At 41.6% G+C, this 14,664-nt stretch overlaps 1 protein-coding gene across 1 annotated transcript; it reads right to left on the bottom strand.

The window, feature by feature from the left end:
- Positions 1–944: 944 nt before the first annotated feature.
- On the bottom strand, positions 945–13,635 carry LOC118358646 (protein mono-ADP-ribosyltransferase PARP9-like). Its single transcript, XM_052481162.1, is given in 10 exon segments — positions 945–2,959; positions 3,140–3,299; positions 3,838–3,955; positions 9,871–10,055; positions 10,276–10,323; positions 10,326–10,433; positions 10,435–10,501; positions 10,650–11,183; positions 11,789–12,232; positions 13,469–13,635. Coding segments are annotated over 9 exon segments (1,836 nt in total). The 5' UTR covers positions 12,145–12,232; positions 13,469–13,635; the 3' UTR covers positions 945–2,699.
- Between the last annotated feature and the right edge of the window lie 1,029 nt (positions 13,636–14,664).

Genomic DNA, 14,664 nt, shown 5'->3' with positions numbered 1-14,664 from the left:
AAGCATCCCGGAAGTTGGAGTAGCAATAGTAGTGTTTTTTTCTGCACGAGTACTATAGTCAATATGCTGATAGTATTTTGGTAGCCTTTTCCTCAATTTTGCTTTGTTAAAATCCCCAGCTACAATAAATTCAGCCTCAGGATACATGGTTTCCAGTTTGCACAAAGTCCAGTGAAGTTCCTTGAGGGCCGTCGTGGTATAGGCTTGAGGGGGGATATACACAGCTGTGACTATAACCGAAGATATTATCTCCAAGAGAATTACGACCGGCATTTGATTGTGAGGTATTCTAGGTTGGGTGAACAAAAGGACTTGAGTTCCTGTATGTTATTACAATTACACCAAGTGTCATTAAATCTTGAAAACATACACCCCTGCCCTTCTTCCTGGAAAGATCTTTATTCCTGTTGGTGCGATAAACTGAGAATCCAGATGGCTTGACCGACTCCGACAGTATATCCCGAGCGAGCCATGTTTCCGGGAAACAGTATGTTACAATCCCTGATGTCTCTCTGGAAAGAAACCCTTGCCCTGATCTCGTCAACTTTGTTATCCAGGGACTGAACATTAGCGAGTAATATCCTCGGAAGCGGTGGGTGGTGTGCCCACTTCCTAAGCCATTATATGGACTTGGTCTTTTACCAAATAGGGCTGTCTTCTGTATACCACCGCTACCTTGTCACAACACAACATTGTCTGAAACGCATTAAGGAAGGAAGGAAATTCCATAAATTAACTTAAGGCACACCTGTTAATTGAAATGCCCATGAATGAGTAGGTGTGTCCAAACTTTTGACTGGGACTAAGTAATCAAACCTTTTGCTATGAGACAAAAAATTGAGCTCAGGTGCATCCAGTTACTTCCATTGATTCATCCTTGAGATGTTTCTATAACTCGGAGTCCACTTGTGGTAAATTCAATTTATTGGACATGATTAGGAAAAGCACACACACAGGCCTATATAAAAAGGTCCCACAGTTGACAGTGTATGTCAGAGCAAAAACCAAGCCATGAGGTTGAAGGAACTGTCCGTAAAGCTCAGAGACAGGATTGTGTCGAGGCACAAAACAATTCTGCAGCATTGACGTTTCAAGATCACAGTGGCCTCCATCAATCTAAAATGGAAGAAGTTTGGAACCACCAAGAATCTTCTGAGACCTGGCCGCCCAACCAAACTGAGCAATCAGGGGAGAAGGGCCTTGGTCAGGGAGGTTACCAACAACCCGATAGTCACTCTGACAGAGCTCCTCTGTGGAGATGGGAGAACCTTCCAGAAGGACAACCATATTTGCAGCACTCCACCAATCAGGCCTTTATGGTAGACTGGCCAGACGGAAGCCACTCCCTAGTAAGACACATGACAGACCGCTTGGAGTTTACCAAAAAGTACCTACAGACTCAGACCATGAGAAACAAGATTCTTTGGTCTGATGAAGCCAAGATTGAAGTCTTTGGCCTGAACGCCAAGCATCACGTCTGGAGGAATACTGGAACCAAACATGGTGGTGGCAGCATCATGCTGTGTGGATGTCTTTCAGCGGCAGGACTGGGAGACTAGTCAGGATGAACGGAGCAAAGTAGAGAGAGGTCCTTGATGAAAACCTGCTGCAGAGCTCTCAGGACCTCCGACTAAGCACACCGCCAAGACAACGCAGGAGTGGATTTGGGATAAGTTTCTGAATGTCCTTGAGTAGCCCAGCCAGAGCCCAGACTTGAACCAGATCAAACATCTCTGGAGAGACAGTAAAATAGCTGTGCAGCGACGCTCCCTATCTAACCTGACAGAGCTTGATGATCTGCAGAGAAGAATGGGAGAAACTCCCCAAATACAACTGGGCCAAGCTTGAAGCGTATCCCCAAGAAGATTCGAGGCTGTAAATTGCTGCCATAAATCAAATAAAATTTATTTATATAGCCCTTCTTACATCAGCTGATATCTAAAAGTACTGTACAGAAACCCAGCCTAAAACCCCAAACAGCAAGCAATGCAGGTGTAGAAGCACGGTGGCTAGGAAAAACTCCCTAGAAAGGGAGGTGCTTCAACAAAGTAAAGGGTCTGAATACTTATGTAAATGTTATACTTCAGGTCATTATGGGGTATTGTGTGTTGATTGAAAAACAATTGAATCAATTTTTAGAATAAGGCTGTAATGTAACAAAATGTGGAAAAAGTCAAGGGGTCTGAATACTTTCTGAATGCACTGTATATACATTGACTGGATTTAAATGTCAAAACCTCTTTTGCATGGAAGCATTGGCTTCATCTGTACAGAAAGTGTGTCGACTTTCCAACCTGTATCACATAGTTTGCGGTTGCTAGCTGTTGGGTGGGGGAACATGTCATTGAAGAAGAGCGGGACAACATTCCACAATCAACTCTATGCAAAGGAGATATGTCGGGCTGCATGAGGCAGATGGTGGTCACAGCCGATACGGACTGGTTTTCTGATCCATCCCCATACTTTAAGGTGAAATCTGTAGATGATTCGGACCCAATTTATTTATTTAAATTGACTGATTTCCTTATATGAACTGCAACTCAGTCAAATCTTTGAAATTGTTGTGTTTATATTTTTGTTCAGTATACATGCAAACCCACTGCTAAATTCATAACATACCCATTGAAACTGCAATAGAATTTAGTTGGCTGTAAACTGAAGCCGTAGAGCTTGGTGACCATTGAAAATGACACAGGTGTCTACGCCCCCTGCAAACACATGCTTGTGAATATTTCCTGATAAATCTTTCCCGGACTAGCTGTCTTGGTTTTCTGGGTTAGGGGGTCTCCACCGGGGGTCTCCGGTGGCACAATAAGACCTGGTGTGCCAATAGTAGACTTCCCTGTCAGCACCTGTGCTGCAAAAAAGTACAGGTACTCTTCATCAGCCAAGCCCCTCCACAGCTTCTCTGTTCCATGCACACTGCTACCGAAGTAGATCCCCTCTCCATGATTTTGCTCTGTGGATGAGAGTAACGCATTACAAAATGTAAGAGAAAAAACACACATTTGAAACAAAAACATTGTGTGATAAGGTTGAATTATGTTTTAGCTGCAAAGTAGCTACAGGCATTTGCCTCAAAAAGCCTTGTGATTAGAAAATGTAATTCAATTTCTAGACTATAGGTGGCTTCTCTTACCGTCAGGTGGTGCATACTCCCTCTGGAAGCCCACTCGGCTGGCCAGGTCACAGTATTGCGCTGGCAGGCGCTGGTACATTCGTTGTGAAGAGGCAGACTGAAACTGGCTCTTCTTTAGCTCAAAGAGATGCTTCAGAGTGCTATTCTCCACCTTCTCAACCTGTAACATAAGATTCAGCCATATTTGATCAGTTATCATGCGGTAAATATCACAGATTGCACCTTTAATGTTAAATTTACATTACATTACATTTAAGTCATTTAGCAGACGCTCTTATCCAGAGCGACTTACAAATTGGTGCATTCACCTTATGACATCCAGTGGAACAGCCACTTTACAATAGTGCATCTAAATCTTTTAAGGGGGGTGAGAAGGATTACTTTATCCTATCCTAGGTATTCCTTAAAGAGGTGGGGTTTCAGGTGTCTCCGGAAGGTGGTGATTGACTCCGCTGTCCTGGCGTCGTGAGGGAGTGTGTTCCACCATTGGGGAGCCAGAGCAGCGAACAGTTTTGACTGGGCTGAGCGGGAACTGTACTTCCTCAGTGGTAGGGAGGCGAGCAGGCCAGAGGTGGATGAACGCAGTGCCCTTGTTTGGGTGTAGTCAGAACTACTTAAATCTGTAGTTTATTTTGTTAACACAGACCCTGATAATTTCAAGCCCGGAAAAATCGTCTGAGCTGTTGTTCTCTACAGGCCGTCCTTGAGAAATTGTTGGACGATTTCAGGCCCATGTCACACTCCTCTTTTTTTGCAAAATCCTCTTGGACTTTGCAGAAAATGGCTTCCAACTCTAACATAGAAGCTCTGACACCTCTAGAAGACCCCTGGATGATCACACCAGCACGACCATCTTTAAAGAACTCCTCAATGGAAACATTCCACTTGGTTTGAAGGGAAAGCAGCTTGTCAAATTCCCTCTAACCAAAGTGCTGTATGAAACCATTGAGAATGGTGAAGTTCTCAGAGGGCATCAAGAAAGCATAAGTGAGCCAACATTTGGCCTCCCTCAATATGTCATTGTGGGCACTGCTGAGCTCGATATACGGTGATGCACCTCCTCTTGGATATCAGCGTTTATTTGTAGCTCTGGACTCATAATGATCAGTTGTGTGCCCAAATCCTTGCAGATTCAAAGACATGAAAGCATACGTTAGCTCAAAAGTTGAAAGAAATAAAGTGGCATGAAAAAGTATGTGAACCCTTTGGAATTACCTGGATTTCTGCATAAAAATTAAGTAGGCCATCAAATGTGATCTGATCTTCAACACAAGTCACAACAATAGACAAACAGAGTGCTTAAAACGAATAACACACACATTGTATTTTTCTTGTCTAAATTGAAAACATAATTTAAGATTCACAGTGTAGGTTGGGAAAAGTATGTGACCCCTAGGCATCTCCAAAAGCTAATTGGAGTCAGGAGTCAGCTAACCTGGAGTCCAATCAATGAGACTAGATTGGAGATGTTGGTTAGAGCTTCCTTGCCCTATATAAAAATAATTTTGCTATTCACAAGAAGCATTGCCTGATGTGAACCATGCCTCAAACAAAAATACCTAAGATTAAGAGTTGTTGACTTGCATAAAGCTGGAAAGGGTTCATCAGTCCACGGTAAGACATTGTCTATAAATGGAGAAAGTTCAGCACTGTTGCTACTCTCCCTAGGAGTGGCCGTCCTGCAAAGGTGACTGCAAGAGCACAGCGCAGAATGCTCAATGAGGTTAAGAAGAATCCTAGAGTGTCAGCTAAAGCCCTACATACATTTCTGTAACATACCAACATTGATGTTGACGAGTCTACGATATGTAAAACACTAAACAAGAATGGGAGGACACCACGGAAGAAGTCACTGCTTTCCCCAACAACAACAACAACAAAAAACATTTCTGCACGTCTGAAGTTTGCAAAAGTTCACCTGGATGTTCCAGCGCTACTGGCAAAATATTCTGTGGACAGATGAAACTACAGTTGAGTTGTTTGGAAGGAACACACAACACTATGTGTGGCGAAAAAAAGGCACAACATACCAACATCAAAACCTCATCTCAACTATAAAGTATGGTGGTGGGAGCATCAAGGTTTGGGGCTGCTTTGCTGCCCCAGGGCCTGGACAGCTTGCTATCATTACCGGAAAAATCAATTTCCAAGTTTATCAAGAGATTTTACAGGAGAATGAATTGAATCGCAACAGAAGTTGGGTGATGCAACAGGACAACGACCCAAAACACAGAAGTAAATTAACAACAGAATGGCTTCAACAGAAGAAAATATGCCTTCTGGAGTGGCCCAGTCAATCCTGACCTCAACCTGCTTGAGATTCTGTGGCATGACCTTGAGAACGGTTCACACCAGACATTCAAAGAATATTGCTGAACTGAAACAGTTTTGTAAAGAGGAATGGTCCAAAATTCCACCTGACCGTTGTGCAGGTCTGATCCGCAACTACAGAAAACATTTGATTGAGGTTATTGCTGCCAAAGGAGGGTCAACCAGTTATTAAATCCAAGGGATCACATACTTTTCCAACCCTGCACTGTGAAGGATTACACAGTGTGTTCAATAAATCGTTTGTTATTAGTTTAAGCACATTGTGTGTCTATTGTTGTAAACTGAAACAGATGAAGATGAAGATCAGATCACATTTTATGACCAGTTTATGCAGAAATCCAGGTATTTCCAAAGGGTTCACATACAACAAGAAAAGTATGTGTTCTGTTGATAAATACATTATATTAACATACCCCGTAGTCTACTTTTGATCGGGATCTCGCCTTGAGAGGAGGCACTGTTGGAGGGGCTAGAATATTGTGTTGCGCCTTGAAGAGATTTCAGTTGATTTTCAAAAGCCTGTGGAAAAGAGCAGAAATATGTGAGAAACTGGCGGGTTATCGGTTGAGTCTGCTGCAACGGCTGGATAAGAACAAGCCGTTCTCCCTCTGCTCTCATTTCCTCAGACACAAACATTCACAGGTGTTCACTCAGTCACTGTCTCAGGGCACAAGTATCCCCTTCTCCAAACGACATGTATGAATCCGTAGCTAGTCATTGTTGTTCCATCTAGTTATTCCCTGTCAACTTTGCTGAGGGCATATGGTTATTTGTCTGTCTACATGGCGTTGTTTAGTAGGCTTACTTTTGTCTGTCTGTATAATTAGTCCATTGCTGACGACAGCTGTCGTTATGTTGTGATCCAAGCCCATGCTTGGAAAACAAAATGAGAACTGTAGATTAATTTGATTGTACAAATGTGGCTTAAGTGTCGGGAGAGAAAAGCTTTGCTCCTCTCGAAAGGGAAACAATTTGGGGCAAGCAAATTAGCCTACCATCATCTAAATCTGTGTCTGTAATAAATGCAGTCGTAGCCAGCCATGCATTAGGCTATTTAATTGCCTATTCCGTTGATGATTTACTTACTTAGTCCTATTAAATTGTGTGCATTTTCATCTGTCAGGGTTGTTTATTAACAATGTGTGTGAATGAGTGAAGGAACATAATGTTAAGGGAATTTTTATCAATGATGACTAATTATGTATACATTTCAATCAGGATGTACTAATCAGAATACAATTATGCTACTGTACATGTATGAATTTTCTCTCTTGCTCCCATTATTGAATATAATTTAGTGAATGTAGTCGGGAGTTTAGTACAATGACAGTTCATTCATTTGTACAAAGGAACAGACCATCTCCAGATGGCAGGGACGGACTATCTCCAGACTGTCTAGAATGCTTATCTACACTGACTGACCTTGGCTCTAGGCGAGGAGGGAAGGCTTGAGAACTATAGGGCCTTTCTACCAGTGGCAAGAAGAGACGGAACATTTAGAAAACGCTGACGTCATTTTCAGTTTATAACCTGTGGTAAAATGTGTATGAACTCAGTACTCTCGAATTAAAGGCTGTTACTTGACTTTTAAGACTGGGGCTCTGTCCATTCTTATAAAATAAGGGTCTTACAAACCCTTATGCATTGACAGAGTGTTTACTTTTGATTGGGAATTAAAACAGAGGAATTAAATTCCTTTAACACATAATGATACGCTTTGAGATGCACTCAGTAATAGCGCAGTATTGCGCACTTGAGGTATAGGCTTTAAAGCACACCTCCAGGTTTTCCGATCACAAGTAAATGTGATTACGAGTATCAGGTGTGATATATAACAGATACAATTACGAGTAGAACGATATCGGCATACGCCTACTGGTAACTCTGCTACAGTTGAAGCCAGAAGTTGACATCCACTTAGGTTGGAGTCATTAAAACTCATTTTTCAACCATCATTTGCTTGACATCATGGGAAAATCAAAAGAAATCAGCCAAGACTTTGTAGACCTCCACAAGTCTGGTTCATCCTTGGGAGACATGTCCAAACGCCTGAAGGTGCCATTATTCATCTGTACAAACAATAGAACACAAGTATAAACACCATGGGACCACGCAGACGTCATATCGCTCAGGAAGGAGAAGCGTTCCGTCTCCTAGACATGAACGTACTTTGGTGCGAAAAGTGCAAATCAATCCCAGAACAGCAAAGGACCTTGTAAAGATGCTGGAGGAAACAGCTACAAAAGTATCTATATCCATAGTAAAACGAGTCCTATATCGACATAACTTGAAAGGCCGCTCGTCAAGGAAGAAGACACTGTTCCAAAACAGCCATAAAAAAAGCCAGACTACGGTTTGCAACTGCACATGGGGTCAAATACTGTACTTTTTGGAGAAATGTTCTCTGGTCTGATGAAACAAAAATAGAACTGTTTGGCCATAAAACCATTGTTATGTTTGGAGGAAAAAGGGGGAGGCTTGCAAGCTGAAGAACACCATCCCAACCGTGAAGCACGAGGGTGGCAGCATCATGTTGTGGAGGTGCTTTGCTGCAGGAGGGACTGGTGCACATCACATAATAGATGGCATCATGAAGAACTAAAATTATGTGGATATATTGAAGCAACATCTCAAGAAATCAGTCAGGAAGTTAAAGCTTGGTCGCAAATGGATCTTCCAAATGGACAGTGACCCCAAGCATACTTCCAAAGTTGTGGCAAAATGGCTTAAGGACAACAAAGTCACGGTATTGGAGTGGCCATCACAAAGCCCTGACCTCAATCTTATAGAACATTTGTGGGCAGAACTGAAAAAGTGTGTGTGAGCAAGGAGGCCAACAAACCTGACTCAGTTACACCAGCTCTGTCAGGAGGAATGGGCTAAAATTCACCCAACTTATTGTGGGAAGCTTGTGGAAGGCTACCTGAAACATTTGATACAAGTTAAACAAGTGTTAGTCCTATAGGGGCAGTATTTCATTTTTGGATAAAAAGACGTGCCCGTTTTAAGCGCAATATTTTGTCACGAAAAGATGCTCGACTATGCTTGGAATTGATAGTTTTGGAAAGAAGACACTCTGACGTTTCCAGAACTGCAAAGATTTTCACTGTGAGTGCCATAGAACAAAATCTACAGGCAAAACCAAGATGTTTGAGTGACCAGGAAATCAACAGGATTTCTGGAGGCACGTTTTCCATGATCTCCTTATATGGCTGTGAATGCGACAGGAATGAACGGACACTTCCTATCGTTTCCCCAGGTGTCTGCAGCATTGTGACGTATTTGTAGGCATATCATTGGAAGATTGACCATAAGAGCCTACAATTACCAAGTGTCCCGCACGGTGTCTGCGTGGAAATTGGTGCGCAAAAGTCAGGTACCAGTATTTTTCCATCCGAATCAGAGAAGAATGCACGCTTCCAGGGAAGGCATTTCAATGAAGAGATATATGACAAAACACCTTGAGGATTGATTCAAACAACGTTTTCCATGTTTCAGTCGATATTATGGAGTTAATTCGGAAAAAAGTTTGACGTTTAGGTGACTGAATTTTCGGTTAGTTTCGGTAGCCAAATGCATACACAAGCATCTTTCAGGAAAAACTGGACATCTGCTATGTAACTGAGAGTCTCCTCATTGAAACATCTGAAGTTCTTCAAAGGTAAATTATTTTATTTGATCCCTTTGCTGGTTTTTGTGAATGTTGCGTGCTAAATGCTAACGCTAAATGCTAAGCTAGCTATCACCACTCTTACACAAATTATTGATTTTCTCTGGTTCTAAAGCATATTTTGAAAATCTGAGACGACAGGATTGTTAAGAAAAGGATAAGCTTGAGGGCAGGCATATTTATTTCATTTCATTTGCAATTTTCAGAAATCGCTAATGTTGCGTTATGGTAATGAGCTTGAGGCTGTAGTCACGATCCCGCATGCGGGATGGGGCGGCCTAAGAGGAGGCAATGCTACCAAATACTAATTGAGTGTATATAAACTTCTGACCCACTGGGAATGTGATGAAAGAAATAAAAGCTAATCATTCCTCTACTGTTCTGACATTTCACATTCTTAAAATAAAGTGGTGATCCTAACTGACCTAAAACAGGGAGTTCTTACTAGGATTAAATGTCAGCAATTGTGAAAAACTGAGTTTAAATGTATTTGGCTAAAGTGTATGTAAACGTCCAACTTTACTGTATATCTGTTCTGGTGTGTCATAGCGAGACAGTAAAGAACTGAAGTCTTGATTTAGAAATACACCATATTCCCAAAATCTTCAGTTTAAAAACTGACAAGTAGCCTAATTAAAATAGCAAAATCCAAAACTTTTACCAGGCCACTAAGGACAAGTATGAAAGTGACTGATACATTATATGTCTCAGTGTCAGATGGAAAGATTACATAAAAATATCCATATTCATTCCATTGTTGTGCTGGGAAAATGTCACTGCTGTGTCCATCATGATCTTTGCAACCTCCTGCTTGCTGAAGCCCAGCACTCCAGTACCAATGGCTGGGAAGGAGATAGAAGACAGCTGCCTTTTTTGTGCCATGCTCAGACACTTCGAGACAATGTCACCAAGACTCTGTTAACAGAGGAATACCGAAAGCTTACAAATTACTTGCTTATTCCATGTTATACGTATGGACTGGATATAGTAAATATAGTTCGATATATATACTTCTCTTAACATATTGCTTGGAACAATGAGGTAGGCTAACAATTTCATATTTGATCTCATAACAGGTAATTGCAGTGTAGTTGGTTACCTTACTAAGACTTAATAGAGCCTTATTTGCATTTACCTTTTCAGACGCTTGACTTTTGTGAGGGCATATAGTGTGATACACATATATTTGCATCGTAGTTTGTGCCCCTGGGTTTCAATAACATCACCATATTTGTGGTTGTTTTTTAAGTAATTCCACATCTCTTTCTGGATGCCTTGGTCAGCAGCTTTCAATGATTGCTTTGGATATTACCCCAGTTGACAAATGTAGGTCATTAGAAATTGTGTTCACAATGCTGATTGTTTGTCAATAAAAGATTAGCAAGAAAGAAAATCAAGTCATCAATTTTGTTTCAGATATTTAGAGATGCCAAAAATGTACCAATTCCACAATCAATATCATTTACCACATTATGCTATGTATCATTCCTATGCTCTATTTTCTATTATTTGACCTGCTCTCTCTCGATGTATCCTTTTTTGATGGTCAGACTGACATTCCCAAGCTGAACCGTGGGTGTTGAAAAGGGTTTGGTGGAGCCTTTCCCGTGGCTCCTTGCAGCTTGACTGTATGAAGCCTTAGGTGGCTGCCCCTGAGCTTCCACTGGTTGACTATGTGAACCCGAGGACCCCAGTATTTGACGGCACGCTCTCTCCATCTCCCTGACCGATGGCTCATCATGATTAACTAGACGAACCTCTAGTGGAGCACCAGAATAATTTGAAGCATGGTACTCTTTCAGGATTTTAACAATGACGTCTGCACAGAGTGGCAAGGGATAGTTGAAGAGGCCAGAACTTATGGCAGGAATGGCAACTGACTGCAGATTATCTTGCTTGACCACTTTCAGAATGCTTAAAACAGCCCTTTGGAGTTGTGGTGTGACATTATCAACTTCAGATTTTATGTTGTTGTATGGACGGTTTGGACCCACAGCATGAATGATCTTCCTGCATGGAAGGTATCCAGGTGGGGCGATGTTACTGTAATTTAATTATGCCAATGTGCTTTCATCAATTGAAAACCCTTAATCTATTTTATGAGAATTTGTAAGATTTCTTGTTTGCATAAAATAGACGCAGACCAGTCTTTCAATAATAGGTAATATAATTTATTCTCGGAGCGCGCTACCACTTAAACACGTGCAGCAGTTTATATACAGATCATGCCGTCATTTCACTGCTTTAACAGAATCCCCTCCTCTCGACCGGGACAAAGTAAGGTGAAAAGTTCATTCTAACTTACTAACACACTCCCAGATAACTTTTGACCCCTCAACATTATCGATCACCACTGAACTGACAGTTTTAATTAACAGACAACCTAGGAATGCACTCGCTGCCTTATCTGAAACCCCAGAGCTACGTTTCAGTAGGGTTAACCATAGGCTAACGACCTTCTGTGTTTACACAGTCCACAACCCATTTGTTTCTGCCTAGTTGGAATGGTGTTCATTAACTTTTTATTACTCCTTGTCCGTGTCACACAATCCCTTATGAACTCATATTGTCAATCACTTATAAAACAAAGTATAAGTTTACCTAGTTACAATTCTATTTAAAATGAGGATATTGTTTATTCATTTATCCATAATAAATTCAACATGATAGCATCTCCTATTGACAACTTTCCTTTTCTGAAAATGTACTGGTCACCATCTTGCTGGATAGCTGGGCCACCAGCGTCGCTAAGCGCTTTTGCGAGACCTGCACAATGCTTTAGCCAGTTGTTCGCAGCATTGACCTCAGCATCAACACGGTGAGAGGTAAGGTCATCCTTCCACACAGACACCTTGAAGCTCTTAGATAGATGTATAGAAAACCTTTCCTCGGGGAAGACAGAGGGCTTCCTCGACTGCCCTGCACAGGTGGCATCTACACCATGGAGCACAGTAGTGCATCCAAACTTGCTTTGCAGGACGTTATAGTTAGAGCTGATCCACATTGGCCTAAGATGCTAACCATCTCTTCCTCTAGAGGGATATTTAATGACTTGGCCATGGCTCACACAGCATAGGGAATCCAATGTTAACCTGTAAAGAACAAACGTTTGAGTAAGATCATTTTAGCATATTACATTCAGAGATGAAGACCCACTGAGCACACACTGGTTGAATGAACGTCATTTCCACAGAACCAACGTGTAATAGACGTTGAAATTACCTCTGTGCACAGTGCCCTTTCCAAAAAAAGATTGTAGTTTTGCATTAAAAGTGCAGTATCTGCAGTCAACTGTGGTATTTTGGACGCAATAATTGCAGAATAACTGCAGTGTACTGCAGTTATACTGCACTCTAACTGCAGTTACAATGCAAAATTACGGCAGTAAAATGTTTTTATTTAGACTCAGCATTTGCTGCATATTTTTTTCCTAAGGGTGTGTACATTTGTTTTTGTATCATTAAGGAGGAGGCTATAATCAAAACTGAAAGTAAACTGACCACGTTAAATAATAATATATATGTATATATATTTAACGTGATCAGTCATGTCAGTTATATATATATATATATAATATATATAAATATATATATTTAGTAACGACCCTGGGTTTACAAGCGCGGATATCGACTGCCGCTTGAGCATGCTTTTGGGGCACCGTCGAGCGCGTTCCTCCTATAAGACGAAGAGTCGCAAGCTAGAGAAGGGACGCGCTCTTTGAAAGGAGGGAGTAGTGTAACAGTTGGAGAAGTGTAATAGTCGATAGCGTGCTGGACTTCGGGCTAGAAGGTCGAGGGTTCGAGGCCTGCTCCCTGCCTGTTTCATTACACACACAAAAAAAAAGAAAATCAATTTTGAATTGGTTATTGAATTTGAGTCTGTGGGAAATAAAGTTGTGGCAACGTATCCATTAGCTACTTAGTGACTGTTCCAGCTGTACAACAGTGACAGTTTACTTTATTAGGGAAAGTGTGCACTTAGGAATTGTATTGACAGCTGTCTCCAAACTGGCAGCCGGGGGGCTAAAGCTAATCGGGAACGATATCTGTTTTGTAAATTGCCCAGCTAAATCAGTCTAAAGGAAAGCAACAAATAGGCTAGTCAACCATAAATGCATCAAAAACACACATATCCACTAGCAGGCTAGCCACTAACACAACGTCAGTTGACTTGGGCTAACTTTCAAACAAACTAAATCAAAGTCAGTTTCCAAATGACACGATCACGCCAGAACACTAACTGTTAGTTTGTCACAATACTTTAACAAAATCAATCAAACCAGCAATTAGAGTTGTAAGGAAATTGTGACAGTATTATAGCCTACTCACCTCACAGCAACGAATGTTTTATGGAATTAGCAACTGACAACGGACTAAAAGTCCATTTATACTTGATCAGAAAAATGTGGCCAGAGGCGCTGTATGGATGGTGTGATACAATTTCACCACATCGCCCTGTGCCTGTCAAATGTTGTAACAATAAAGGAAAGCTCTGTAAAGCTTCGCATTGACATGATTGGTTGACAGTAGGTGAGGGCGGGAGGTCCTGTTGACAACTTCTTACACAACAGCTCTGCGATGCTCCGCAAGAAGTACGAATGCCCTGACTTCTACAGAGGACATATTGTTTCGATGTTAAATGACGAGTCATTGATGCTACAAACCAATCTTGTTCAGCACATTGTAATACATTGTAAAAACGCTGGTGTTGCAGTGATTAAGATTTACCAACAGATGGCATCAACGTGCCATTTTACACGTTTAACATCTTCAATTTATAAAATAGGACAGGAGCTATCAATTCACTAACAAAACAAACCTAACAATAATATCCAACATGAACAGTTTAGTTTTATTTCAGGTATTTAAAAAAACAAACACATTTTGATAGTCTCTTCACTTTTCCCATGTCTTTATTATTATTATTATTATTTAAATCTCTGTCAACAATCCATAAAAAGAAACCTACAGATTAAGTATTTTAGGTGGCTGGTTCAGCTGCCTGCAGCTGAAAATACATGGGGCTTTTCTGTGAGGACTACGGGATCACGCGCAGGCGTGTCACCTGACTGTCTGAGGGGAGTATTGGGCGAGGGAGCGGCTGCCCTGTGATCCCCTGGCTCTTCGCCCAGTGCCTCAGGCCCCACGTTACTTGCTGTGGTTCCATCCTTTGTCATAGAACCCCTATGACCAAGACATCCTTCACTTTCTCAGGATCTGCCTTCAATCTGGTGATGTACCCATGAAAGCGGACCTCTGGCACTGTGAACTGAATATGTTTTATGCTTAGCCTTAGCTTGACCTGTCTGCATCTGTTCATCAGGGCCAGCAGCTTAGCGTCATGGTCAAATTTAGCCTCCTCATCACTATCCCCACAGCCCACTACGAGGATGTCATCTGCTATGGGTTCCACACCACTCAGTCCCACCAAAAGGTGGTCATGTAGCTGCTATGCTCGTCAAGCTTGCACTGCAGGAAGGCATCTCTGTCGTCCACGAGCTTGAAGACTCTGGCCTTCGGGAGCT

This window comes from Oncorhynchus keta, chromosome 26 (assembly GCF_023373465.1).
Source record: "Oncorhynchus keta strain PuntledgeMale-10-30-2019 chromosome 26, Oket_V2, whole genome shotgun sequence".
Taxonomy (NCBI): domain Eukaryota; kingdom Metazoa; phylum Chordata; class Actinopteri; order Salmoniformes; family Salmonidae; genus Oncorhynchus; species Oncorhynchus keta.
Note: the sequence above shows the minus strand (reverse complement) of the source record. Positions and strands in the feature narration are given on the sequence as shown.